Raw genomic sequence first — 27,624 nt, 5'->3', positions numbered from 1 at the left:
CAGGATGGTTCAGATTGTGAGCAGGGGAGTGGGGCCGGAGGACCATGCTTGAGAGGTAAGTTGAGGCTAGACCAGCAAACAACAATGGCTGCTCGGCCTCGAGTGCATTGTGCACCAGGCCCATATAAACACCTGCTGTCTCATTTGGCTCTGAAAGGCCATTCAGGCCACGGCTGCTGCTTTGGACTTTATACTAAGGGCAACTGGTTGCCTCTGCAGGGCTGTCAGTATGGACAGGCACCATGGGCAGGAAGGCCAGGTCCAGGAGAGAGTGGAGGGGCCTCTAAATAGAGTAGTAGTGGTTGGGGCTGAGAAAAACCAAGGAGTATGGGAGCTGGAATGGACAGGCTCGGCACCTGTGGAGAGATGAGGGAAAGGGGAGAGGCAAGGAGGGTGCCCATTTCTCCATCAGGAAATGCAGGGATGGAGACACCACCATGAGATAGTGAACGTTAGGAAGCAGGAGAATGGGGCCGTGAGCACTCAGAGCCCTGAACCCAGAGCACCTGCAGAAGCCCAGCCACCAGGAAAGCATGCAGAAGCAGCAAGATCATCCCTGCTCTCGACCATGGCTCAGTCCCACTGGGAAGAATGCCCAAAGGGGCAGGTAGGCTGGGCTCAGAGCTGCAGGAATTGGGTGTCCTGAGATCTGGCCCAAGTTGGTGGTGACAAAGTAGCTACCTTGAGTGAAATCTCAGGGAAGGTGAAGAAGTGGCCAGAGATATTCAGGGAGGGAGGAAGGCCAAGGATAGTGTCCCAAGTCGGGCTGGATATTCATGGAACAGCTAGGAGTGATGAGGAGGAACAGACGGAAGTCAGTTCTGGCAAAGCCAAGAGCATGGCATCCATGCTGATCCTGGCCTGTCCTATGTACTTGACAGACATTACAAATCAATCCTAGAACTGTCCCCCCCAACTTAATATGCTTTAAAAATAATTTTAATTACATCAATAATGTGTCATTTAAAAAAACTAGAACATTAAAGGTAGAGAAAAGCCTACCACTTCCATCCCAGTTCCCTGATCTCGTCTCCAGAAGAAACTCCTACTGTGAACCCAGTAGGCATCTTCTAGATCTTATAAAACTCATTTATATATGTCCCATGTGCCCACAATAGAAAATTATTTCATATCAGAGCATTCTTTCCTACCAAGCCCAGAATCAACCTCAGGATTCTTTTCAACACAACACCAGGCAATCATAGCCCAACTAAGCAGAGAAGACACTTGCTTGTGCTCCCTGATTTCAGGAATGAAACTCCCCCCAGAAGTTAGCAGGGTGCAAGCTGCCTTTTGTTCGTGAAAAGCCATAGCCCTGGGAAGTACCCAGGCCAGGCACTATACAGATGTCCCTGGTTTCCTTGATACTGAATCAGGAAGTAGGGCAGCCCAGCCAGGGGCAAGGGGGGTAGTCCTCCAGCCAGTAGACATAATCCCCTACATTTATGTCCAACACAGAGCGTTTCCCTCTCCCTGGTCTGGTTGAACCTCCTTGGGTCCCATAACATAGATGGGCAGCTGCCATTATTTTCAGTGTTTCAGTCACAGAGATCGAATAACTTGCCTTAAGTCACACAGCAGTTAGGGACAAGGATGGAAATGGAACCCATGTCAACCTGACAACCAACCCAGGACCCTTTGTCCCTCTCCAGCTCCTGTTGAGGCTCCACCCATGCCCTCTGCAGAAGTGCAGGAGAATGAAGCGGGCCCAGCCAAGGAGGACCACGGGAACGTGGAGACAGGGGCCCCCAGTGCGCCCCAGCAGAAGTCCTGGCTGGTGCGACATTTCTCCCTGCTGTTGCGGCGGGACCGGCAGGCCCAGAAGGCCGGGCAGCTCTTCTCAGGACTGCTGGCCCTCAACGTGGTGTTCCTGGGTGGGGCCTTCATCTGTAGCATGATCTTCAACAACGTGGCGGTCACTCTGGGCGACGTGTGGATCCTGCTGGCCGTGCTGAAGACCCTGTCCCTCCTCTGGCTCCTCTACTACACCGCTGGCACCACGCGGCGGCCCCACGCAGTGCTCCACCGGGACCCTCACGCGGGGCCCATTTGGGTTCGGGGTGAGTGCTGGGGTGCTGGGTGGATGGAAATGTCCCCGGAGGGAGAGCGGTCCTGGGGAAGATGCCAATGCCCACCTGGCCTGGCCAGGCTCCCTGGTGCTCTTTGGCAGCTGCACTATCTGCCTCAACGTCTTCCGCATGGGCTACGACATGAGCCACATCCACTGCAAGTCAGAGCTGGAGCTTATCTTCCCCGTCATCGAGATCATGTTCATGGGCGTCCAGGTGACAGACCTCCTGGGGACATACCCTAACCACCCAGGCCATATGCACACATACACACCTACTGTACCAGAAACAGCCACATAGGCAATACCTATGGTGTAGACCCAGGGTGTAGACACACACCACAGTCCTGCAAGGATACCCACTCCCTTGTCCACATCCATACACCCACATCAACACACGGCATGTGCCTTCATGGACACTCCTCAGATACACAAGCCTCCTTCATAATGGCATCCAACTCTCTCTAGAGTTTCTCCTGTGCGTCAGGCCTTGTGTGGGGAGCTGCATTTACATCACCTCCTTTATTCCCCCCACCAAATAGGCATTTCTCTATAACAGTGGGCATTTTGACCCTTTTTTAGAGCTGGAGCAATTAATACTCAGAGATGTTTTGCCACTGGCCCAATACCACACAGCAAAGAAATGGCAGAGCCAGGACTCTAGCCCACACTTCCTCACTGTGTCTTCCATGGCAAATACACACACGCAGCTGGGCATCCACTCCATGGTACCACTACCCCCACCAGCCCCTGGGTTCAAGGTCCTGTCTCTTTCAGACCTGGGTGCTCTGGAAACACTGTAAGGACTGCGTTCAGGTGCAGACCAACCTCACTAGGTAAGATTTCTCTCCCCACAAAGCCTTGCAGTGTTTTCTGTGCCCCCCCACCGACCCCCATACATGACAGCCTCCCTGCACAGCAAGGACCTGAAACTGTGGGTTAGTCTGGGATTCATCCCAGTGGTCACTATGCTGGGTGCTCCTGAAGTCCTAATGTCACATGGGATCAGGCTTTGAGACCAAATGGTCACCCTCACGCAGTCTATGGTGAGGACTGGGCACCCGGGAAGACCTCTGTGAGCAGAGTGTGACCTCCCTCCAGGTGTGGCCTGATGCTGGCGCTGGCCACAAACCTGCTGCTATGGATTCTGGCTGTGACCAATGACTCCATGCACCGCGAGATTGAGGCCGAGCTCAGCGCCCTCATGGAGAAGTTCTCAGGTACAGAGACCAGAGCCTTGCACGTGCGCGCGCGCGCACACACACACACACACACACACACACACACACTATGCTCTCCCAAGTCAGGGAGGCTCAAGAGTTGTAGAGCTGGAGCCAACTCTAGAGACCAGATAATGATTAGAGAGAAAACTGCAGTGTATCCTGGGTACCTTGGTGCCTGTCAGGACCTGGTGCCCTGCAGCCCATTCCCACTAGCCACGTAGCCCTGTGTAAGCTAGCCACTAATCCTTGGCTGGGCTAGTCTCTGAGAAGTCCTTCAGGTATGCACCCCACCCATGGTATTTGCATTTCACTTACAAAAAAATTGGGGGGGGGGCTTGAAAGAAATGTTTTCTTAATATAATTTTAGATACCTAGGTATATCATGAGGCATGGAATATTTGTGGGCAGAAAAAAAAAAAAAACCTCCCTGGGTTGTCCCATTTGCCCAGTTCTCTGTACAGTTCACCTTAGAAGCCGTATCCCATAAACCCCATGAGAACCTGGCAATCCGTGGGATTCAGCCACACCTGTGAGTCTACTCCCCACCCTGCCTGCAGCCCAGCCCTGCCCGCGCACAGTCATTTACACACCCACTGCATAAATCATGGCACGCCTGGATGCTGTGGGCATGTCCACAGTCTGATTACATTTTTCAGAAAATCTGTGCAAAGAGAATTTGAGGCAAGCACATCATGGATTTTTTTATTATTAAAAAAAAAAATCTCTTGGGGCTGGGGTTGTGGCTCAGCGGTAGAGCACTTGCCTCACATGTGTGAGGCACTGGGTTCAATTCTCAGCACCACATATAAATAAATGAATAAAATAAAGGTCCATCAACACTAAAAAATATTTTTTTAAATATTTATTTTTTAGGTGTAGATGGACACAACCCAATGCCTTTATTTTTATGTGGTGCTGAGAATCGAACCCAGGTCCCACCCATGCTAGGAGAGCACTCTACCACTGAGCCACAATCCCAGCCCTACTAAAAAATATTTTAAAAAAAAAAATCTCAAATACACAGATGAGTTAAAGAACAGCCATCACGGAGATGTAACAATTATCAATACTTTGCCACATTTATTTTATTTTTTGCAAAAGTACAGAAAGTAAATTACAGAAATCGTGTCATTTCATCTCAAAACATTTCAGTATGCACCTCTCTAAAAATAAATGTATTTCCCTCTATTACCACATGCTAGTGTAATTGCCAACAAAATTCCTTTTCATCCTCCTGATCCTCTTTATTGATCGATATTCCACTTTCTCCAGCCAATTCAGGAAATGTCTTTCACAGACATTGGTTCAAATATGCAAGGGGTTGGGTTGACACTTTCCGAATCCTTTTTCCTAATAACATTGATATTTGTCAGATGCTTCCTAGGGGTGGCGTTTAATTTGTTCCCCTCTCCCCTGCTTCTCCTAAAAATTGGAAGTATAGACCAAAGTCTGAATTCCATTCACATTGGTTATTTTTAGCACCAGCGTTTCCCTGGCCATGATGCTGTGTGCCGTGAAGGGCACTTGACCCAGGACACTGATGTCCTTGTCATCCAAGCGTGTGTTGCTGAGGCTGAGATCTGGGCTCAGGTGGGGCAGCCAGGTCCTCCGATGTAAATTACAGGTTTGCCTTGCCCGGCAAGCAATTTGTGGGGTGACATTTGGCACCAGGAATCCTGTTTAAAATGCTTTACATAAGCTTGGCTCCTGGCTGACCCCCTTTTGGGAAAGAAAGACGGTTCTGGGATTTCCAGTTTCTGGGTCGGGGTCTCAGTCTCCACAGCTGTAAAATGAGCAGCTGGCTGGGAACCTTCTACCTCTGGCATGTTCCAAAAGGGGGACAGGAGTGATTTGTGTCCGTCCTGGGAGCCGGCCCCTCCTGAACGTCTGCCCCCTCCGCCCCGCCCCCTCCCAGGCAACGAGACCAACACCTGCCTGTGCCTCAACGCCACCGTGTGCGAGGTCTTCCGGAAGGGCTACCTGATGCTCTACCCCTTCAGCACCGAGTACTGCCTCATCTGCTGTGCGGTGCTCTTCGTCATGTGGAGGAACGTGGGCCGCCGCCTGGCAGCCCACGCGGGCCCGCGCCCGGGCACCCCACCCTTCCACCTGCACGGGGCCATCTTCGGGCCGCTGCTGGGCCTGCTGGCGCTGGTGGCCGGCGTGTGCGTCTTCGTGCTCTTCCAGATCGAGGCCAGCGGCCCTGCCATCGCGCGCCAGTACTTCACCCTGTACTACGCCTTCTACGTGGCTGTGCTGCCCGCGATGAGCCTGGCGTGCCTGGCGGGCACGGCCATCCACGGGCTGGAGGAGCGGGAGCTGGACACGCTGAAGAACCCCACCCGCAGCCTGGACGTGGTGCTGCTGATGGGCGCCGCGCTGGGCCAGGTGGGCATTGCCTACTTCTCCATCGTGGCCATTGTGGCCACTCACCCGCAAGAGCTGCTCAACCGGCTCATCCTGGCCTACTCGCTGCTGCTCATTCTGCAGCATATCGCCCAGAACCTCTTCATCATCGAGGGCCTGCACCGCCGGCCGCTCTGGGAGGTGCCTCCGGAGGGCCCCGCAGGGAAGTGCGAGGCCGAGCCTCCCCGCAGGGGCTCCCTACTGGAGTTGGGCCAGGACCTGCGGAGGGCCTCCCTGGCCTATATCCACTCCTACAACCACCTCAACTGGAAGCGTAGGATTCTCAAGGAGATCTCACTCTTCCTCATCCTCTGCAATATCACAGTGAGTGGCTGGGCTGGGACTTGGGTGGGTGTGGTACTGGCAGGTAGATTCAGGACTCAAGAAGTGATGCATCAAGGTCACATGCTTCTTTCTAACTAGAACGATGATGCTTGAGAAGAGGGAGTGTCAACCCCAGCTCTTGCCAGCTGCTCAGCACAAATAAATGTGCCGAGGGGAGAGCAAATTCTCCTTACACATGTGTAACATTTCTGCCCTCCAGAAACTTACTGTCTAGTTGGAGAGAACCAGGGGACCGATTAGAAAATTACTGCTGAACTCATCATTCACTATATTTGATCAAAAGAAGAGCTCAGCAAGTGCAAGTGTCTGATTTTCTACTAAAAAAAAAAAAAAAAAAGATTTTTTTTTAAATCTCTAATTAAAGACAATGGTGACAATTGCTTAGCTTCTAGTGGTTGCTAAGTTCCAGGGCCACCTCTCCATGCAACATCTTCACATTTAACCCTACACAAAAGACACCGTTACTGTCCCCACTGGACAGATGAAGAGACCAGGGTATAAGTTGTTTGGCCTGCCAAAGGTCCTATAAGTGGCAGGGTTGTTTGGTCCCCAACTCCTGATGCTCTGAAAACATCCCAGATATGAGACCCCCTGGTCCATAGAGAGAACAAGTAATATATTGGCTCTAAAGTGTGTTAGGAGCTCAGTAAAAAAAAAAAAGCATGGGCCCGAGTGGCCAAGGCAGGCTTCCGGGAGGTTTGATCTGGGGCTTGAGGGATGGGTAGAGTTTGATGAGGGTGGGAGGGTAGGGGCCGGCTGTAACTGCAGAAGAGTGAAGCCTGAGCTCAGGGTACAGGGGAGTCCCCAGGCTGCTTGCTGGGAATTCCTGCCACGTCATGTGTGGAGGCCGCCAGAGGCTCAGGATGCATCTGAAGTTCAGGTTGGCCCCAGACAAGCCAATGAGGGGGTGCTCAGGCTTCTGTGGAATGGGAACAGGAGGACATGGGGGCAGAGGAGGTTGCTCCCAAAGCCTAAGGCTGATGGGGTGGGGCAGGGCCAAAGGAACCAAGGGTGCTGAGCACTTGGGGTGCGGCAGAACCCTCCCCCACTCAACAACCCCCTCTCCCTCCCGCCAGCTATGGATGATGCCTGCATTTGGCATACACCCGGAATTTGAGAATGGGCTGGAAAAGGATTTCTACGGTTACCGGACGTGGTTCACCATCGTCAACTTTGGCCTGCCTCTGGGGGTCTTCTACCGCATGCACTCTGTGGGAGGGTTGGTGGAGGTTTACTTGGGGGCCTGAGGCTGCCCCAGGAAACCACCCTCAGCAAAACCTGAAGTGCCAAGGCAGGGAAGATGCCAACCTGGAGTCTCTGGGAAGATGCTTCATTCCAAGGTGCAGAGAACAGCCTGGGGCTCCCAAAGCCCTCTCCTCCCCAAGACTTGCCGACCAGAGAAGACTGCCTATAGCTCAAGACCAAGGGCAGAGTCTGGACACTGATCTTCAGATGCCCACGTCCAGGCCTGCACACATGGCCGCCCCTGCCTCATTAGTCCCTGCAGCCAAGGGTACACCCCAGGAGGCTGGTGAGGCCCTGTGCTACACTTGAGAAGGGCCAGTCCTAACTAACACAGTCTAGGGGCTTTGGAGAGGGCCGCCTCTCCCCAGCCAGGCCTCCAGGGGTCTACTTCCTCCCCTGGGAGGGGTGCACGGCCTGAGTGTGGCCCAGGACCTCCTGCAAGCTCAGAGTTGGCAGGCAGCCCCGCCCCTCCCCACACACCCCTTCTCCTAATGAGCTCGTTAATTAACTGCCAGGTGGGGTTCAACAGCTCTCTGCTGCTGCCATAAACCCTGTTTGTTTGATCGATCACTTCTGAGCTTCGTGGCATTTGTTCTTGGGGACAGAACTGCTACTCCAGGCATGGTTGGAAGGATGGTCCTCCTGGGCAGTGCTGTGGGCCCAGACAGACCCATTCCTGGGCCCGTCTACTCCTTCCCTTCTCTGATCCAACCCAGGTCTCATGTACCCACCCTCCACCCTCCACCATTAGGACAGTGCCTCCAGGGGACCCTCTGCTGCTGGCTCACCACAGGTGGTCACTGCAGCCTCTGGAGGCTGGTCCTTAGGCCTGCCTGCCCCCCTGAGCCATCAGGTGGAACAGGAAGGTGAGTGAGAAGGCAGCCTGACAGCCCATCCATCTCCCTGAGCCCAGTGCAAACAGCCAGCTGTGCCCAGGGAGAGGCCCAGAGGCTCAACCCTCCCCTGGGTTCCCACTCCCCGGAAGTGAGGCACCAGCAAACAATGCCCCAGGGCCCCCCAACACTGCCTGGGGCCACCCAGGGGGCTGAGAATCAGGCCCTCAGCCTCTCCTGTGTGGGCTTTTCTCTGGGTAGCCACAGTTCAAGGGCCTAAACCCTACTTGACAGGGCCCAATCCCACTTTCCCACTCGAAATGACAAATGCCAGTTCCTAGTCATTGTTAAGAACCCTCAGGGGACGGACTCTGGGGTACAGAGTCCCCAGCTGCCCTGAAGATAAGGGCCACAGTCTGGCGCCTACCCCCATTCCAAGCACAGAGGCAGAGGCTAGAGAGGGAGGTTTTATTGTGTAAAGTGGCCGATTGTACAGAGCAAAGATTGTACTGACCAGGTGGGGCGAGGGAGACCCAGAGGCCCGAGCCGGGGCCGCTGGAGTGGTGGCACCCCCATCCTCCACACAGTGGGTGGGGCAGGTAGGGTTGACAACTGCCCCCTGGTCCTGCCCAACAGCAAGGCTATATCCACTGACCCAGGGAATATTAAGAGGACCCTCAATACCCCACTCCAAACCCCTAAAACTCACAAGAGCCCCCAGTCTGGCTCTGTAGTCAGCCAGCCCCCAGCCCCCTCAGCCAACAGCCTGGTCACACTCCATTTTCCTGTGGGCCCTGGCAGAGATCCGGCCTAGAACAAGTGGTTTCAGGGTAGAAGGCCAGGAGGGTTCCCCTAGACCTGCCCAGGTGCCTCAGGACAGCCCACGGCTCCTTGGGCAAACCCATCAGGGCACAGTGACCTGTGGGGCAGCACAGGAGTGTGCAGGCACTGAGGGGTCAGCACAGAAATGTGTCTTGAAGAGGGAGCCCCTCGCTCTGGCAGGACCTGTAGTCACAGAGGCAGGAGGCTCCTAGGAGGCCCGTCTGGGGAGAAGGGGGTTAGAACTGGGCTCCATCCTCCCCAGGCATTAGGAGTCTCTGGGGCCTGCCACCCAGGAGGACCTGGCCACTCTGCCCACCCCAGGCCATGGTGGTGGTCATTTAAAGCTCAGAAGACTGGGGCAGGGGGAGCAATAGGGACCAGGGGCCCCCACTCCATTTCTCTGCAGGCCTCTATCCTCACACCCGCTGGATCTCAAAGAGCTTCACATCGGTGTCATACCAGATGGGTGGGTCCACATTCCTGCAGAGGAAGTGGGCTGTCACCTTCACGAGGAAGGGAGATGCAAGGTGACAGCCAGCCCAAACCAAACTCTCTTCATGATGTCTCCCCTGGAAAGGGGGTCCAACCCTCAACCAGGAAAGACCACCATGATTGACTGTCTTGACATTAACCCCTCTGTGGATGGGGAGACCCGGAGCCAAGGTCCCTGCTGAGCCCTGCTGAACAGGCTCTCTGGTGGACCCCAGACCCACCCAGGATAGTCAGCAGGGCCCACCTCAGGTAGATGACACCCCACATGTAGGTGCGGAACCACATGGCGGTGCCCGAGTTGGCCTGGTACTTGCGGATGAGGATGGGGTGGGGCACGGGCAGCAGTCCCACCAGGGTGCCGTGCTGCAGGAACCGCAGGATCTCTGACTCATCCGTCAGGCCCCTACAGGGAGAAGGGGGTCTCCAGCATGCTCAAGTGGACTAGCAGGGCTTGGGGCTCACCCTGGACCTCTGAGGCCCACCGTCCCTGTCATCCCTCCACCCAAACCTGGGCTGGCCCCTTGCCAAAGCCCACCTGCCCGAGCCCCTGAGCCTGCCCAGGCTCTCACTTGTCAATGCAGATCTTCTCCACCTGGGGGACCAGCACCTGCAGCAGCCGCATGATGGTCTGCAAGGGCAGCTTCGACTTCCAGGAGAGGACCTGGGGCAGGGACAGAGCTCTGGGGCTGGGGACCCGGAGCCAGGGGTTCTCTCCCAGCAGGGACCGTGAACAGGAACTCTCACTAATGGGAAGAGCCTTTTGCATGTTAAGCAGTCCCACCGGCTGGTGGCTGTGTGTGTGCGCGCCTTTCAGGAGACTGTCTCCTTTAACCCTGGCAATGGTGGGAGCAGGGAGGACATTTATTATCCCATGGCACTGCCTTCAGTGGGAATGTGAGTGGGAAGTGATCCAGGGGAGGAAATCAGAGGGTGATCTATTCAGACAGTCAGCACAGTGGAACCTGATCCTGCTGGGGACTCGGCCGACAGTGTAGACAGGGGAAGCTGAGCCAAGAGAGGCCACACACGAGGAAGGTCACCAGCCGGAAGGACTGACCCGGAGCCAGAGCCCAGCTCCCATGCCAGAGGCATGTTTGGATACATTTTCATCTCCATCTGTACTGAGCTGTCCCTAGAGTCAGGGGACCCCTGACTCAGTTCCCACAGGGCCACCTGCCCACACATCATCCCTGCTCCTCCAGCGCGAGGCCCCTCACCCAATCCGACGTCGGGCTCCACTGGCCACTGGCTGATGGGCTGGACAGTCGACGCTGCTCTCTCCATGCCTGGCTGGACTCCTGGTGCCCAGGGAGGAATGGAAGTGAGGGGCAAGGAAGCGGATACGGGGCAGGGGCACAGGGCAATGAGGTCTCTCCCCTAAACCTCGTGGGGACTTGCTTCCAAAGGAAGGGTAGGCCCAGCCCAGCACCCTTTGCTCTGGGCCCCAGGCCCAACCCAGCTTGGTGACAGGTTTAGGACTAGAGGCTGATGGGACAGGACGGGTAAAGGCCAGCCTCAGATAAGGCTGATGGATGAGAAGGCTGACAGCCAGGGCTTTACTGTGACTGGTAAACAAGGGAGGGGTCTGTGAAGGCTCCCCCCAGTCATCAGTGCCAACCCCGATGCCCTAAGCATGACACTTGCTACAGGTGACCCCAGAGTGCCCTGGCCCAGCCCATGCCACAGAGGCCAGGGAGAAAGGCAACGCCCAGCCTCACCTGCCTCCCGTGTCCCTATTGCCCCCTTACCCACCCCCTTGGCTGGGCTGCCTTCTGCCAAGCTCTGCTGGGGCTCAGGCTCCAGGGACCGCAAGGTGCCATCCTCTGACACCTGGGACTTCTCTGTCAGCTTGTCTATGCCTGGGTGGGGCACAGGGGGGACACAGGAGAGAGTGAGGACCCCTGCCACATGCTCCTTCTGGACTGGTCCCGGTAGCTCCTTGTCCTCCACATCCTGTAGAGGCACTGTGTCTGATCTCCCTTGGTCCCAGCCCTGTGCCCACCCCTCCCAGAGCCCACTCCCATACCCAGAAGCCCCACAGCCACCAGGCCACTCTCCGGGGGCCAACCCAGTGCCTCCACCCTCATTGCCGTCCCCCTCCCCACCTTGCAGATTCCCAGCAGGGGCCATGCCCTTTGCCAGGATGGGGTGACACCCCAGAGATCACGCCCATCCCCCAACCATGCCAGTAGCCACACCCTCTCCCACTTGCCAGTGACGAACCTGGGGTGGCCACCAGGCTGGTCTTGAGGGTGCCCGGCTCTGCGGGGGCAGCAGGGCGGGAACCCTCCATGGAGGCACCCTCCTGGGAACCAGTGCGGGACAAGGGCTCGGGGGTCCGCCGTCGCCGTTGCAGGGCCTTGTGGATGGCAGGCAGGTCAGTGGGCAGGTTGGCCAGCTGGTGGAAGACACTGCGCTTGCGGATGATGGCGTAGACCAGGTTGGAGTTGCCTGTGGGAAGCAGCGCCTCCTCTTAGGGTTGCTGGTTGCCCTCCCCCACCCAATCTGCTAGCTGGGGGGGGCGGGGTTTGCAGGACAAGAGGGTGTCTTCCCCAGTAGCAGGAGATGGTCCCGGGAGCCCAAGACAGGGGGCCAGGTCCAGCTATGTGGGCCAGATGTTACACTGTGGGAAAACAGCTTCCAGCCTGAGCTCACCACATCCCTTCTCAAGACCACCTCACGACCCAGCACTAAAGGGGAGATCCCTGGCAAAGTGGGGTGGACCCCACTGCCCACACCAAGCCAGCTGTTGAATATTCTGAAGTGTTCCCTGAACCAGGGAGCCCAGGAGGGTGGGGTCCCCCATTCCCATCCAAGTTCCCCCATAGTTTGTGGGGGAAAGTGCTTTCCAGAGCCTCAGTAGCCCCCCAACCAGCCCTGCCTCATACCACGCTCTGCTTTGAGCTCCGCATCCATCCCAGGGCCTCTCTATAGGTTACCCTCCCTCCATAATGCCTCCCACGCATCCTTCACAGATCAGTGCAAACTGTACTTATTTTGTAAATAACAAGAATTATTGATAATATTTGAATTGCCAGACATTGTGCCAAGAGCTACCTGTGGGAGCTTTCTGTGCCAACACCCTCTGCAACAGGGACTTCAGTGCTATTGTTGTGACCATCCTATAGATTAGGACACTGAGGCCTTGAGAAGTTGAGTACCGTGTCTAGTCACAAAGCTAGTGAGAGGCAAGCCCTGAATTTACACCTGGCAGCAGGGCACCTGTGACACTGGGCAGGACAGCTGCTGGGACAGCTATCAGGGTCTTACCACTCTGAGTCTCCCTGCTACCCAATTTCAGAGGAACCGTTTGACCCGGGTTGCGGGGGGGGTCACATATTTAAAGCCTCCTCTGTGCCTTCCTCTCCAGCTGAGCTACATGGGCAGGAAGCACATTTTTTTTTTTAATTAAACTCAGGAACACTTAACCACTGAGCCACATCTTCAGCCCTTTATTTTTTTAGTTTTTGATTTAGAGACACGGTCTCTCAGAGTTGCTTAGGTAAGATCCTGAGCCTGGCTTTTGAACTTGCAATTCTCTTGCCTCGGCCTCCCGAGCCACTGGGATGACAGGTGTGTGCCACCACACCTGGCAGGAAGCACACTTTTATTCCCCACTGTATCGGGCCTCCTTAGGCAGAAAGACAGCCTCAACCACTGGCCATCCTTATCCCTGCCCCAGAGGTCAGGCCAGGGGGTTGGGCCAGAGCCTCACCATCAAACTGGTACTGGATGATGTTGTTGAAGACCTCTAGAAGGAAGAAGACCAGGTGGTGGTTCTGGGCAGCCGAAAAGAGGAACCAGGTGGTGGAGAAGGCCTCCAGCAGGTGCAGCAGCTTGTTGGCGGTCACCATGGACAGGCTCTTGAGGTAGGGCGACACTGCAAGAGAGGCCAGCTCACTCCTGGGCCCCCCACCAGCCACCCTTGGGCATCCCAGGCCTGGGGGGAAGCACATGCTCCTACTCCCAATCCATCCTGCTCCTGCCTGTGAAGTTCCCTACAAAGTCAGGGAGACCGAGCCTGTAGAGGTCAAGTTCACTCTGGCCATACCTCCTGCAGGCAAGGCATGGACAAGATTGTCCCCATTGTACAGACGAGGAAACTGAAGTTCAGGGAGGCTTATAAACGTGGTCCAAGTTCCCCAGTAATACAATGATAGGGCAGGAAGGGATACAAACTCAGGGCTTTTGCGTCTTTCTAGAATGCCAAGCTGCTGTTATCCTTAATATGTATCTTTTAGCACAGCTTTGTGAGGGGGGATAAAGCCCTCATGTCGTTGGATTCATGCACACAACTTGATCTGTGTGTCTCTCGTCTCACATCTTTCTCCCTCACCAGGCTGAGGGCTCAGAGGACAGGGGTGGGCGCTATCTTGTTCACATACGCCACACCTAGCTGGCATCCAGGTTAAGATTTGTGGGATGCAGCCAATATGTGAATGAGTTACCTGAAGACAGTCCTGGCCCTAGAGCCCACAGCCCAGCCAAAGGCATCCCTGGATTCTATACCACCCACCCACCCTGAAGGCCAAACCTGACCACAGACAAGTCAGCCACTGCCAGCCACCACCATCCTTTCCCAGACACCCACAATGAAACCCTTCAGGGCCAGCCCACGGCCACCCACCTGGATGGGCCCCAGCCAGCCTGAGGCCTCCCACCTCCTTTCCCATTCTGCTCACTCTTGTCCTTGCAGGCGGGCAGGGTAAAGGCAGAGAAGAGGTGGCTTTGACATTCCTCACTATGACCCCAAATCCTCCCTGTCCAATACAGTAGCCATGAGCCACATGTGGACATTAAGCACTTGAAATACAGCTAGTCCTGAGATGTGCCATATGCGTGCACCACAAGATTTTGAAGACTAGGGGTAGGACAGAATGTAAAAGATCTCATTAATAATTTTTGTGCCAGTCACATGTTGAGATGATGGTATCCTGGTTATGGTGGCTTAGGTAAATACATCATAAATCTTCTGTCACCTGTGCCTTTGGTGTTTTTTAATATAGTCCTAGAACATTTCACAGTACACAAGTGGCTTGCATTGTTTCTACGGGATGGAGCAAGTTGGAGCAGGGAGACATGGCCTGTGGCCTGGCGCCACCTGGTGGTGGGCCTGGGGAAGGCGGGCTCAGGCCCTTACCATTGACCACGATGGTGAGGAGGCAGTCAAAGAGGGGCTGTAGCCTCTGGTGGCCGCTGGTGATGATCTTGTGGAATACCTGTGCAGGGACAGAGAGGGGCATCATGGGGTGCCCGCCACCCCCAGACTCACTAAGAGGACATCACTCCCATGCGCCCAGCCCTCACCACAATGAGCAGGTCTGCGTGGGTGCCAGTGAAGACAGGTATGTCCATGGGCACACGCACTGAGTAGGGCTTGTTCAGCCGCACCCCGAAGTTCCGCTCCCCACTCAGGAGCAGCAGGATGAAGACGCCGATGTGCATCAGGCCCACCCGAGCTGCAGCACGCGGCACAGAGGTCACACAGGGTGATGGTGGGGAGCCCAGGACAGGGATGCATCTTGGGGGGTGGAGGGAGTCCCTCCTGGGAGGTCAGGGCGCCAGACCTGAGCTCCTGGGAGGCAGGACAGACTGGCAGGACCCCACCCATCTGCAGGAACCCCCAGTACCTCATGCCCACCCCATCTTACACTGATCTGCTCGCGCATCATTGAGGAAGTAGAGGATGGGAACCAGGATGTCCAGCACATCACTGCTCTTCAGCACAAAGAAGAGAAATTTCTGGAGCAAGTGAGGAAACAGGCAGGCTGGGTCAGTGGAAGGAGCCACTGTACCCCATCTCCTCCCCCAGGTTGGAGAGACCCCAAAGCTCTCTCTGTTCTTGGGCTAAATGGACACAGCCTGAGCCCATGAGCCCCTTCTATAGGTCTCCATTCCCTCTCCACCTGCCCACCTTGTTGAAGTCACAGAGCTTCCAGAAGAGGACCAGCAGCTCTTGGTGGAACTGGATCTTCTTGGTGGAGTTGGGCAGGTAGGTCTGGAGCAGGGGGTTGGACAGCAGCCGGGCTATGCCCTTGAGAATGAACTGAAAGTCCTGGGAGGGAGAGAGCAGGGGTCTGTGGAGTCTGGCTCCTCCTGGCATTGGCTTCCTGTCCAGCCCCCGCCCCCAAAAAAATGCTTTCTCACTCTCCTACATCCCATCCAACCCCCAGAGCTTGAGGGACCCAGTTTCTGACATTATCAATAGGGTCCAAGGGTGGACCCCTCAGGAAGCTGAGCCTCGGCCCTACCCCCGGCAGGGCACAGGCTCCCCTGTTCCCAGGTTACCCGCCCTCTAAACAGACTGCTGCTCCTGGTGACCCCACACACACAGCCTAAACCAGGTCCCTGCCCACCTGGACTTTGTTTTTGTTTTTGTGCTGCTAGGGATTAAACCCAGGGGCACTCTACCACTGAGCTTCATCCCCAGCCCTTTTTATTTAATTGTTATCACTTTGATACAGGGTCTTGCTAAGTTGCCAAGACTGGTCTTAAACTTGCGAACCTCCAGGTGGGCTTGTTGACAGGTGCCATCGTTCCACACTGCTCCCCACATATCCCTTCCTGTCATCCCCTCACACGAGGAGCATTTGGGGTTCTCAGAGCAAACACCAAAAGCTGGGCTGTCTCTGCTTTAATCCTCACAAGTGGAGACAGCTATGGGTCCCATCCAGTGGCAGAAGTCAGGGCCCTGGGAGCTCAAGCACATCCCCATGGACACAAGACACACGCACTCCGGTCTGCCTGGTCTTTCAGTTCACTGTTCACCGTCATCTCCCCCCACCTCGGAAACTACCTGAGAGCCACCTCCTCCTGGAAGCCCTCCCAGTTACTCCCAGCCAGTTGAGGCCACTGGCTCTTCCTACAACTGGAAACCCCCAAAGTCCCATCCTCACTATTTAACCTGGGGGTGGCACAAGTTTGCAGAGACCGTGGTTCCTTTGTACAGGGGCCAGTACTCCCTCCACCCCCCAACAACGCCAAAGTGATTGTGGGAGATGCACAGTAAGAATCCAAGGGCAGGGTGTGACTCACCTCCTCCCGATGGATGCGGGACAGGTAGTTCACAAACAGGTTCTCGGGCCCTGGAGGCTGTCAAGAGTGAAGTCCCTGGTGAGCTGGTCCTTACCCCAGCCTGGGTGGCAACAGCAATGTCCCTCCTAAGGCACACCTCAAGGTGCCTCCTGGGTGTCTGCTGCCCAGGGCCTCTGCCCACAGCCCCAGCAGGGCGGCAACCCTCTCCCCGTCAGCCTTACATCGGCATCGTCCATGGCAGTGCCTGTGGTGGTGCCATCCACAGTGGGGCTGGTGCTGGTGGCGCTGTCGTGGTCCAAGGTGACAATGAGCACCTGGGCAGCCTCCTCCACCAGGGGCTCCCGGTAGTCGGAGAAGAGCAGGTGGTTGTAGGGGATCCCGTAGCCCACGGGGTCATAGGCACACACGGTGTTGAGGAGGGAGGTGAAGAGGGGCAGTGCGTGTCTGCAAGGGAGAGAGGGCAGGGCTGCAGGCCACCCCTCAGGCCAGCACTCCAGCCACCCCCAGGGCCGCCTCACTCAATAAGCGCCAGGGTCAGGCTCCGGGCTGGCAGCCAGGGAGCAGAGCCACGAGCTTGTCCCTCTGAGTGGGAAAGACCCTGTTCAGCTAGGCCCACCTCCAGCTCTGACCTGGGCCAAGCCTGGCTGAGGACAGAGGGATCCGTCTCCCAGAGCGTGAGGGCCACTGGTGAGGGACTTCCTGCAGGGAAGCTTCTCAGTGGGCAGGACCCCTCCATGAGGCTCAGAGAAGGGGCCAGAGGCCCAGGGAGAAGGTGGGCTTCCCCCTGGGGAGCAGAGCCCCAGCCCAATCACCTGGCTCCAGGCCACGGAATGACTTGAATCAGATTCGTTTGATGTCAGGGTTCAAGCTCCTCATCTTACAGGTGAGGAAACTGAGACCCAGAGAGGTTAAGTGAGTGACGAAGATGGCAGTTTGCCTGATAAGGCTGCGTGTGAGAAAGAAAACTCTGGCCAGCCTTTGACTGGCTGGGAAAGGGGGTCAGCCGCTCCTTTCTCTTCTGGAAGTTGGGCAAGGTCGGGCAGGAGGCCAGGAAAACCCAAAGAAGAAGGTGAGCCATGTTACATAGGGATCAGAGCCTGGAAGCAAGAAGGCCAGCCACCAGCCTTGGGGCACCAATGCCTGCACTGCCAGTGCAGCCTGGGCACAGCTGGATGAACCCAGCTGGAGCATGTCCACCTGCACCAAATAACCTACCACGTGGCTGTGTGACACCAACACATACCCCAAAGTGCCCCCATAGTCCATGAGTGCCCCCACGTGGGCTTAGCTTCCTCACCCATCAGGGTAGATCACCCCACCCCAAGTCCCCACCCACTGTCCCCACAGGGCAGTCACAAGCCACGTGCAGCTAATGAATGTGCCTGGTCTGAATTGAGAAGCGCTGGAAGTGTAAACTACACACTGGACTTTGAAAAAGTAGCATGAGAAAGTGAATGTAAAACACCTCAATTTTTTCAACTGATTGCATGTTAAGTGCTGATATTTTTAATAGTTTGAATTAAATCACATATATTAGTAAAATTAATTTGACTTGTTTCTTTTTCACTTTTTAGATCTTATAACTGGACATGTGATTCACATCCCACTGCACACGTAGCTGTACATGGAGGACCTGGATATCTGGTCAGCCAGGGGTCCCCAGTTCCTGTCCCAGTCACTCCAAGGAGACACTGAACTGCATTGGTATAAAGTGTGGTTAAGTTACAGTTCTCCACCACCAGGGGGCAGCATCTCCCCCTCAAAGAAGAACTGGGGGCTGGAACTGGTCTCAGTTCAGGGGTGCCTGGAACAAGGAAGACACTGGAAAGAAAAGCCAGGGGTCCCTCACCTGTTCTCCGTGGAACAAAAGAACTGAACCCATGGGTTGGTACTGCCACCTTCTGGAGCTGGGGGCAGGTACATGGCCTCAGAGAAGCACGTCAGCAGCAGTTTCAGCAGCTCCATCCTGGGGGATGGTTGATGGGAACAGGACACCTTAGGATCTCCATCCCCTCTAGGAGGGGGCTGCCCACCCTGGCCGGAACCCCTGCCCAGGTCCATAAAAACAAATGACCCCATTCACTCCTGTAAGGCCACAGCTGGATGGAAGTGGAGAGGGTCTCCTTGGAAGACCCCATGGGTCTCTGAGTTGTGCTGGAGCCCGGCCAGGCTCCAGCTATGCTGAGGGCTCTTGCCTGAGCCTCGCTCACCGGTTCATGTCGTGGACGTAGTTAGGCTGCGGGGAGTGGGCAAACCCCACACCGGCCTCCCAGATGTATTCACAGCTGTCCAGGGAGTGGACATCCTCTGCTGAGTCCTGGGGACAGGGACAGAAAGAGAATGGGCGGGAGGTCACAAAGTGAATGGCGGTGTTTGACAGAACCTGTCTAACCCAAGCTTCCTGCCATTCCAGGGGCAGTAACCCTTGAATCCTCCTAAAGACACCCTCAAAACACCCTGGGTCCCAATGTACAGGGAGGAAATGGATGCTCTTAGGTTAAGAATTACTTTTCAAACACTTACATGGACTGCTTTTACTTGCTCGGTACAGTTTGAGACAGGAAGGGAGGGAGGGGCAGGGAAAGGTGTCCCCAGTGGTGGGAGGGCAAGGAACACTCAAGGTCAAGTCCACGGACCACAGGAAATGAGAAGGCCAGTCGTGCTGGGTCTCTACTCCCCTACCCTCCTCGTGCACACTAAGACAATGGAGGCCTATGCAGAGCCGCCCAGAGGCAGTGGGCAGGGCCAGGCACCAGCTGGCTCCTCTCCAGTGTACCAGCCACCACCCACAGCGGGGACGTGCGTACCAGGCGGTCCAGCTCTCCTGAAGCTCCCCCAGCTCTGCTGACTGCATCCTATCCAAGGGGACTTTACCTGGCCCTGCCCCAACCCAGGGCCAGAGCCCACCCTTGTGCGGATGGCGGCGGGGCCTTACCACCGTGCTCCTGCGGTGGCTCTGGACTGTGAAGTCTGGGCAGAAGAGCAGGTCGGCGATGGCTAGGAGCAGGGACTCGGCCAGGGGACGGGCATTCTCATCCTCCTCCTCACCCTGCTGGGAAGGCAGGCTGCCTCAGTAGTGGCTGGCCAAGGAGAGGTGGACCCAAGGCTTGAGGGATGGTGGGGGACAGGCACCCGAGGGCAGAGGGATGGAGGAAGAGGAAGTAGACTTCTGCTCATGCCAAACCTCCCATGGCAGGAGGAGGCAGAGCAAGGAAAGGGGCTGAGAACAGAGAAGAAACTCCCCACTGACTGGGGTGCCAGGAAGGCGCCCAACCTCAAGGGCTCAGCCCTGCTGGGAATCACAAGGCCTCACCCCTCTGCCCTTAGGTGGAGACAAACCCAGGTTTGCAGGGGAGATGACAGCATGGTCACTCTCTGCCCTCTGAAGGCCCAGCTCCCTGCTCCTGCCTCTGCATAGTTACCCCTGCTCTCAGCTCCCCTCCTCAGCCTTCACCCTCCAGATCATAGGGACAGAGACCCCCACGGGAGAGGAACCCAGGGCCCAAGGAGGCATCACTGACCCCCATCCTTAGCAGCACCCCCCACTCCCGCCCCCACACTTCCAAATGCCAGAAGAGGTTTGGAGGAATGTGCCCTGTCGCCTCCCACCCACCCTGGCCAGGCCCACAGACCCCTCCTCGTCCTGCCCCGGGCACTGTGGACCAGAAGAAGCCCCTCCAGTCGGGGTCCTCGAAGATGTAGGGCAGCACGCGGGTGAGCAGCCGGCTGCAGTTTAGGACAACCTGCTTCTCCTTCTCCGAGTGGCAGCCGCTCTCAGCTCCCTGCACCAGCTTCTCCACAGCCTGTGGGGAGCAGCACAGGGCACATGGGGCGGTGGCCAGGTTGAGGGGACCCCAACTGCAGAGGGTCAGAGGCCCCACTGGGCAGGGCCATCTCTGCTGATGGGATCAGCCAGCCCAGGAGGACCTGGGTGTGGGTCAGAGCAGCCCAGAGCATCAGAGAAACAGAGCTTGGGCCACCACTTGATGGCCAAGACCTTGTAAGTGACAACACCTGTCTCGGCCTCAGTCTCCTCATCTGTAAAGTTGTGATACTAATGGTGCCACCCCACAGGGTGAGCGAGGGAGCTGACTTGTGCAGAGTGCTCAGCAAGGCTTGGCGGAGGTCTCTAAGCTGTGGCTGCCATACTCACTCTCCCCAAGGGGAGGGCCACAGGGCAGGGGGACTGGGTGAAGCCTCAGGAGCACCGTGACCTGGGGGTGGGATGTCCTGGGTTCCTGTCCTCTCCCGCTGCAGGCTGGGCCATCATCAGCCACTCTGGGGAGGGCAGGAGTGGCAGCGTGGGGCCAGGCAGCCCTTACCTTGTAGCACAGGGTGGCCAGGTTGGAGGGGGACTCTTCCCGTACAGCCCGGATCTCTGCCGCCGGCACCAACGCAAAGACATCCTGCACTGAAGTGGCTGTGTCTGCCCAGAACTGGTCCCAAAAGGCGTCATCGGTGGCTTCCACAGGCTGTGGGGGGACCCAGTGTCCAGACTGATACAACCCCTCGCCAATGGGGACACAATTTACCCAAATTGTGGCCAGAAGAGATCCTAAGGGTGAAGCCACAGCCCCCTGCTCCATCCCAACTGTTGTCCGGGAGTCTCCCCAAATGGGTGATGGACGTGGATCAGCTACCACAGCCCTGGCCAGCACAGCCAGGGTTAGAATGTGCACTCCAGGGGTCAACTGGCCACTGCATCCAGCAGGCTGCATGTCCTGCCTGTGTCCCCATCCTCCTCTGGCAGGGAATGCTGTCCTGGCCAGCTGACACAATCCCCAGCCATACCACTAGGTCCTAGACCCATGGAAAGATGACAGTGGGGACATGTGCTCCATTTCCTCTCCCCCTCAGCATGCCCCCCCAGGTGCCAAACCTAGGACTGATGACCCCACACATGTGCCCCCGCTCCTGCCTTCAAATTTACCTCCTTCAATCCTGTCTTGACACTGTCCCCAACCCATGTGCTAAATAAAGCACAGAGACCTATGGGGGCTCCCTGATACCTACTGGACCAAGTGCAAACCTTGGCCCAAAGTCAGCCAAGACCTTCCTTACACATGCTTGCACACACCTAATGCATGCAAACAGATTTACACATACAAACACACACACACTTGCATCTGTGTCTGTTACCCTAGGACATAACCCTGATAGCTCTTGTCTTTTCCATCACCCAAGTGTCCCTTTCCCTAACACACTTCCCCCATTTTAACACTACTCCAAAGTCCCCCAGGCCCTATCAGAGCAATATGCCTTAGACTCACGTGCTCTTTGAATCATGCAGACCGTCGCTCAGGCAACCAAGGCAACTAATTTGAATAATGAATTTCACTTTTAGAAATCTCTCCCATGGACATAATTGGAGATGTGACATATGAAGATATTTACTGTTATTTCAACAATGTTTCAGTCATTGTTGGAAACAGTAGATAGTTGGGACTAAATAGCCATTCGTTGGTGACTACTTAAAAATCTAAGGCACATCCATAGAATGGAATGTTATGCAGCCATCATAATTGCATTTTCAAAGATATTAACTAATGGAAAATAGAGCACAACATTTTGTTTTAAAAGACAAGTTATAAAACTATCTATAGGATGATCATAATTTTATGTTTAATTGCATATGAATAAAAGGTTAGAAGATGAGGTATCAGGATTTTAGTTAAGGCAACAATCTCTTGGGAAGTTTTATAATTTTTTAGTTGAGCACCTGCTTTTTTCCTTCTGCATGCTCATCTGTGGGAGCCTAGGACTCTCTCTATTTGGGCTCCTTTGAAGGTCACCTCCTCCGAGATGCCTTCCCTGGTTGATCCCATCAACATAACCTTTTGTTTTCCCCCCTTCTCGGAAACCCCAGGGATCATAAAGCCTGATGGCCTGGCTACCTGAACTCTATACACATTATTCTTGTTATCAGAATTAATATACATAAATATATATATAGAGAGAGATAAGTTTTTTTAATAAAAAAAAAATAATTCTGTCCTCTGGAGCCTCTTCAAGTCTCCAGGCCCCACCCCTGTTCTTCACAGATCCCAACTTGGATCCAGGCACACTTGCCTTGAGCCCTTAGTCCCCAGCCCTATTTCTCTGACCTTGCAGTTGAGGCATAGGGCCAGAATTCAGACAGCATTTTTTCAGCTGAATTTGTAATCAGGCCTGGCAACCCCCTCAGCCAGGGAGTCTACCCAAACTCAGAGCTGGGGTTGCAGGCCTCACCAAGGTTGGCACGGACCCTAGTCCACTGCCTGAATAAAGACCCCCACCCCCAGGGACCTATAAGGTAACTTGTGGCTCTGGCCCTCAGGACAGGCCTGACATAGCCACTGCTCAGTCCCAGAACTGGTAGAGCAAGTTAGCTGTGGGTAGAAGAACAAAGGCCAAAGGAGGGGCCCTGGAGCTGGGGTTCACTGGTCCTCAGGCCCCCAGTCCAACAGCTCTCAGATATGCAACTGGGGTATAGGAACATGACACTCCTGTCCAGATGGCCCGGGACCAGCATGGCGTGGGGCCAGAACCTAGGTTCTCCCCCATCTGGTAGCACCTCTGGGAAGCTGCCACCTCTGACATTTTGCCCACCTCCCAGGTAACCACCACCCCCTTAAAGGGGAAGAGTCCAGTTGAACATCAAGCAGACATGACCTCTGATCTAGCTCATCAGGCAAGCATCATCTGAGAACTGAATTCAAAAGGAAGGCAGAGACTTAGGATGGGACTGAGGAGGCCCAGGGAAGCCCCTTCTAGACACAGAGGAAAGATCTCTTCGGGAACAGGTTCTGCCTCCCCTTTTCCTCAGCTTCGACCTCCTCTCCTGGTCCCATCACAGTTTAGACATTGGTATTTGGTGACCATTCCTGACCCTACCAGGCTGATACTACAGCATTAGCCAGGGTCGCTGGAGCCCTTTGGGCTTCTGAGAGCTCCCACCTCAGTGATCCCAGCTAGCCTCCACCCAACTCCAGGAAGCTTTCTTTGGAAAAAGCATTTTTGCTCTGGCCCCTGATGGTAAGGGCACAGAGAATGAACTTCCCTACCCAGAAACCAGGTATTCCTAATGTGGTTTGCCAGGTGCCCTATCAGGCCAGACACCCATTCAGGCCTAGAGGTCCAGCTATAGCTTTTGACAGTCTCTTGTTGGGGGCAGAAACTAATAGAAAATAGTGCTCCAGCCTGCTAAGTATGACCTGTCCTGAAAGCCCGTGTCCCCACAGCATTCATATGTACATTGTGTGCACATGTGTGAACATGCACATCCCACCCCGCTAGTTCTCCTCTGGCCTGCAACAGAGAATCCCCAAACATGCAGGATCTTGGAGAGATGCCCCCCTCCAGGGACCAACCTACTCTAGGAAAGGATCAAGAAACAAAGCCAAAGCTGCTGGCCCTCAGGTCTAAGGTCAGGCCTGGCCCAGGGCTGGCTGATGGAGCAGGAAGAAAACAGGATGCAGGGCAGGAAGGCAGAGAACGCCAAGCAGCAGCAAGCTCAGGCCTGGGCCACAGTAAAGGGTGCTGGGTCCACTTGTCTGCTACCCAAAGCACAGCGTCTGAGAGCCTGAAATCTGAGATCATCCTGTGGACAACTGAATCTCTCAGGAACACTGAGTAAGTAAAGTCCAGGCTGACTATTTGGGATCTTGTCCTCACACCCAGGCTGTCCCCAAAAGATCACTCTGCAGGGTCCAAGACTTTGGTCACTGAGGTCTCTTCCTCCAGGCAGCCAGACCCTCTCCCACCTGCAGAACCCCAGTGCTGTCCCAAAGGAGGCCCCAGCTGGTCTCTAGTCTACTCCAGGTCCTAGTCCAAACCTCACTGTCCTCAGCTGGGAAACAGAACAGCACAATCTCACAGGCCTATAGCCAGGGACAGATAGAGGAAGGCTGTGTTTGGAGGAGGGGACCTGAACAGGTAGGAATCCAGACCACTGCAGATCCTTTGGGACCTGGTGAGCTCGCCCTGCTAGCCTGGCAAAGGACCCAGCTGCTGAGCCACATTCATGCAGCAAGGTGACTCCTCACCAGGAGCGTAAACACAGGAACCACCCCCCCAGCCCCACACTGAGAGGAAGGCTTACGTGTCACACACCTAATGCCCCATCCCAAAGCTTCAGAACCAGGCAGGAGCCAGGGGGTTGGAGAGAAGCTGGTCTGGTTTTCATCAAGAGCCTCTCAGCTGGGGCTAGAGACTCGCCATGGGTCCTGGGCATGTACTGAGCGCCTGACCTTCCCAGCACAGGGATGAGAGTGTGGGAGCAGAAGTTCAGACTCTGGGGCTGTGACTGACTCGCTGTGAGGAGATGACTTTCTCTACCCCACTCTAATTGCCAAGAGCAAGAGAGAGCCCTGAGAATAGCAGGGTGGGGGTGCCCCCCCCCATGGCAATAAATCCAGAGCCTTTGCAAGCAGGGACCTAGGGAGTCAGGATTAGGCATCTCATTGGCTAGAATGGCCTGATTCAAGGGGCAAGGAGAGAAGTGGTGGGCAGGGCAGCAGCCTTGCTGGAGCCAGGTGGTTTGCTTTGGGGACAAGGAGGTGGTCCCCTGTGCCACTTGTGGACTCAGTGGAGAGTGTGTAAGTATTGACTAGGCTGAAAGGTACCCTCAGCTCCCTTGACAGCAGACCAAGGACAATCCCATCTCCATCCCCAAAACAGAGAACACAGGATTCCGGCAACATCCATCCACTCCACAGGGCCTGAAGGAGGACTCCCCGGAGTGGTCCACTGCGGTGAAACTGGGGCTCTGTATGCTTGGGGACGGGTCCCCCTGCCAGGCTGCCGCGCTGCCCGCCACTCTTTGCGTGTTCCCAGGAGACCTGGGCCTTCCCTGGCCGCAGGCATCGACCAGGGCCCAGCGAGGCCGCTGCTGCCGCGCACCAGCTGTTTTCCCGACCCGGGCGGGCGCGGGCCCGGCTTTGTTTGCATTGAGTCAGCCGGGGTTGTGCGTCCGGGACCCGTGGGCACCGAAGGGCAGGGAGGGAAGCAGAGCGGCGGATGGGTGGGTGGGAGTGAGGAGGATAGGCTGATGATGCGGGGCTGAGGGCGCTGGGGGGCGGGCGAGGCGGGCAGACAGCAGCATCGCCGGCTCGGGGAGAGGCACACGTCAGCCTAAGGTGGCAGCAGCGGCTGCGGGAAGAGAGGTGTTCCCGGGAGAGGAGACTGAGGTGGGGGGCTAGGGCCAGGGGATGGAGCCCTGCGGTACAGGCCAAGGGTCTCGCTCCCACGCTGTCCTCTGCGTCACCCTCTGGACCAGCCCGTCGCCCCATCTCCCCAGAAGCCAAGTTCGCGCAGCCCCCGGCCCTGCCCAGCCCCCAGCCCAGCAGGTGGATGGGGAGGCTGGGGCCCCGGAGCGCACCTGCGTCTTGGTGGTGAGCTGGATCACCGCCTTCCGGAAGTTCAGCTTGGAGTCTGCGGATCCCATGTCGCTGGAGCCCGCTCCGGCCCGAACCCTGCTCCGACTCTAGCCCGGGCTCCGACTCGGACTCCGGCTCGGGCTCCGGCTCCAGCTCCGCCGCCCTGCTGCTCTCGCAGGAGCCCAGCCGCTCGCGCACCCCGCCCGCCGCCAGGCGTCGGCCCCGCCCCTCGTGGCTCCGCCCCGCAGCCCCGCCCTCCCTTGGCTCCGCCCCTCGCACCTGCCGCTGGATCTACACACAGCTCCCGGCTCTGCCAGAACCGGCCCACCTCGGACCCGGTGCTACCTCCGCGCCTTTCCCCCTGCGTCCGAGCGTTGTCCCCGCTCCGTCTCCCTCACCGCCACTCAGTCCCCAGGACCCGAAAACCTCCCAAGTCTCGTCCCCTGCCTCGGTCCCCAACCTGACCCTCACTCTCTATCTAGGCTCCATCTCTGGGGGCGCATTCCCGTCGGCCCTCTCCACTCGAATTTCCTCCTTTTCAATCCGTCTTCCTCATTCTTTTTCCTTTTTTTCCTGATCACTATTTCTCTTCGTCCCCTTTTCTCTGACCTGTCAAACCCAGGTGTCCAGACAAACCCGCAGTTACTCCCAGCACAAGCTGCAGACTTAGCCCTCGGTTCTGTTGGAAGGTGTCACCGCCCAGGGAAAGACGCTTCGCGGCTTCATGAGAGCCAGAGGTCACTGTGGGTCTGGACCCCTCACAGGCCACCTGACTTCCCTGGAATACTTTGAAGCCCATTCAATTCAACAAGTGTGTTGGGCGGCTAGTGTTTACCAACACCGCGTCAGGAACACACGTAGCCCGAGGCACAGAGCCTGCCCTGGAGAGCAAATAGCTGGGAAGAAATGAGGGCAGAATTACTCAAGGACAACCTAAGCATCCGATAGAGGCAAATTAATAGCAACAACAACAAATATCTACCTCCTGAGATAGGTACTGTCGTCCTCCTTTTACACTTGGGAAAACTAGGCTAAAAGCAGTTCAGTCGTTTTCCCAAAGCCACAGAGCTAACAAGGAATAAATCCAAAAAAGCAAATAGAGCCCAGCTCCAAAAGAGGCTGCACTTTTCCCACAACATTGTCTTAAATGCTGTGCCTAGAAGCCTCTGAAGGTCCTGGATGCTTCAAAAGGAGGTGACATTTATCTTAAACTGGAATCCCACAGTGAAAAGGAATGCACCATCAAGTCAGCATCTGGGGTGTGAATGCAGGGTGGAGCAGGTGGGGAGGTGGGGAGGAGGGGGCAGGGGTGTTGCGGGTTCACCAAAAAAGCAGGCTCGACAGGGAACAATCACAGGGTAACTCTATCTTTCCTCCACAGTGTGCTGTCCTTGTTTGAGACAAAATTCTTGGCAGGTCCAATGGCTTTTCTAATCACTCCAAGAAAATGAATGAATAGTTCTTTTATTGGGCCTTAAAAAATATATAATCCATTCTACAAATTGCTCAACCCCAGTTCAGGTCAGAGTGACATTAAAAACTCTGAATCACCATTGTTAGGAATGTGCAAATAGAAACCATAATAAGATAATGCTACATTACAGAATGGAATGATTTAAAAGGACACTGACAATATCAAATGCTGACAGGGATGAGGAGCAACTGGAACTCTCTCACACATTGCTGGTGGGAATGCAAAATGGAAATACTTCTTTGGAAAATAGTCTGGTGGTTTCTTAAAAAGTTAAATATATTTTTATTATGCAACTCAACAGTTGGGTGTGATGCTGCATGCCTGT

The 27,624-nt window shown here is 55.7% G+C and overlaps 3 protein-coding genes across 8 annotated transcripts in view; 2 read left to right on the top strand and 1 right to left on the bottom strand.

The window, feature by feature from the left end:
* The first annotated feature begins 44 nt into the window (after positions 1–44).
* On the top strand, positions 45–7,289 carry Otop3 (otopetrin 3). Its single transcript, XM_076870497.1, has 7 exons — positions 45–55; positions 1,633–2,060; positions 2,149–2,285; positions 2,846–2,904; positions 3,170–3,288; positions 5,207–6,021; positions 7,119–7,289. Exons 1-7 carry the CDS (start codon positions 45–47, stop codon positions 7,287–7,289), a joined length of 1,740 nt encoding a protein of 579 aa, XP_076726612.1.
* Positions 7,290–8,574: 1,285 nt separating this feature from the next.
* On the bottom strand, positions 8,575–26,007 carry Hid1 (HID1 domain containing). Of its 6 annotated transcripts, none has more exons than XM_076869728.1 (19): positions 25,828–26,007; positions 20,792–20,941; positions 20,102–20,272; positions 19,405–19,521; positions 18,680–18,786; positions 18,319–18,435; positions 16,691–16,913; positions 16,470–16,526; positions 15,349–15,489; positions 15,086–15,176; positions 14,742–14,893; positions 14,575–14,653; positions 13,150–13,314; positions 11,658–11,885; positions 11,187–11,293; positions 10,652–10,732; positions 10,004–10,095; positions 9,679–9,837; positions 8,575–9,422 (listed from the first exon to the last, which is right to left on the bottom strand). In XM_076869728.1, the coding sequence occupies exons 1-19, from the start codon at positions 25,891–25,893 to the stop codon at positions 9,359–9,361; spliced, it is 2,367 nt and encodes a 788-aa protein (XP_076725843.1). In that variant the 5' UTR covers positions 25,894–26,007; the 3' UTR covers positions 8,575–9,358. The 6 variants fall into 6 exon arrangements, with proteins under 6 accessions (XP_076725843.1, XP_076725845.1, XP_076725848.1 ...); XM_076869730.1 differs by having other exon boundaries at positions 19,405–19,518; XM_076869733.1 differs by lacking the exon at positions 8,575–9,422 and having other exon boundaries at positions 9,748–9,837; positions 11,183–11,293.
* Cdr2l (cerebellar degeneration related protein 2 like) overlaps positions 23,993–27,624 on the top strand; it is a 28,824-nt gene continuing 25,192 nt past the window's right edge. Inside the window, exon 1 of the mRNA XM_076869736.2 lies at positions 23,993–24,080. The gene's annotated coding sequence lies outside the window, so the exon portion shown is untranslated. The remainder of the gene's footprint in view (positions 24,081–27,624) is intronic.

Source organism: Callospermophilus lateralis, chromosome 11 (genome assembly GCF_048772815.1).
Source record: "Callospermophilus lateralis isolate mCalLat2 chromosome 11, mCalLat2.hap1, whole genome shotgun sequence".
In the NCBI taxonomy this organism is placed as follows: Eukaryota; Metazoa; Chordata; class Mammalia; order Rodentia; family Sciuridae; genus Callospermophilus; species Callospermophilus lateralis.
The sequence above is the reverse complement of the archived record's forward strand: the minus strand, read 5'-3'. Positions and strand labels throughout refer to the sequence as shown.

What these genes read in the sequence shown, in the direction of transcription:
- Otop3 (XM_076870497.1), top strand. An exon ending in GGGGCCCATTTGGGTTCGGG is followed by an intron (nt 2,061 to 2,148) that starts GTGAGTGCTGGG and finishes TGGCCTGGCCAG; the next exon opens with GCTCCCTGGTGCTCTTTGGC. An exon ending in CCTCATGGAGAAGTTCTCAG is followed by an intron (nt 3,289 to 5,206) that starts GTACAGAGACCA and finishes GCCCCCTCCCAG; the next exon opens with GCAACGAGACCAACACCTGC.
- Hid1 (XM_076869728.1), bottom strand. Translation starts at nt 25,893, where the DNA reads ATGGGATCCGCAGACTCCAAGCTGAACTTCCGGAAGGCGGTGATCCAG. An exon ending in CCGGGGCAGGACGAGGAGGG is followed by an intron (nt 19,522 to 20,101) that starts GTCTGTGGGCCT and finishes CTGCCTTCCCAG; the next exon opens with CAGGGTGAGGAGGAGGATGA. An exon ending in TGGGGTGTCATCTACCTGAG is followed by an intron (nt 9,423 to 9,678) that starts GTGGGCCCTGCT and finishes CTTCCTCTGCAG; the next exon opens with GAATGTGGACCCACCCATCT.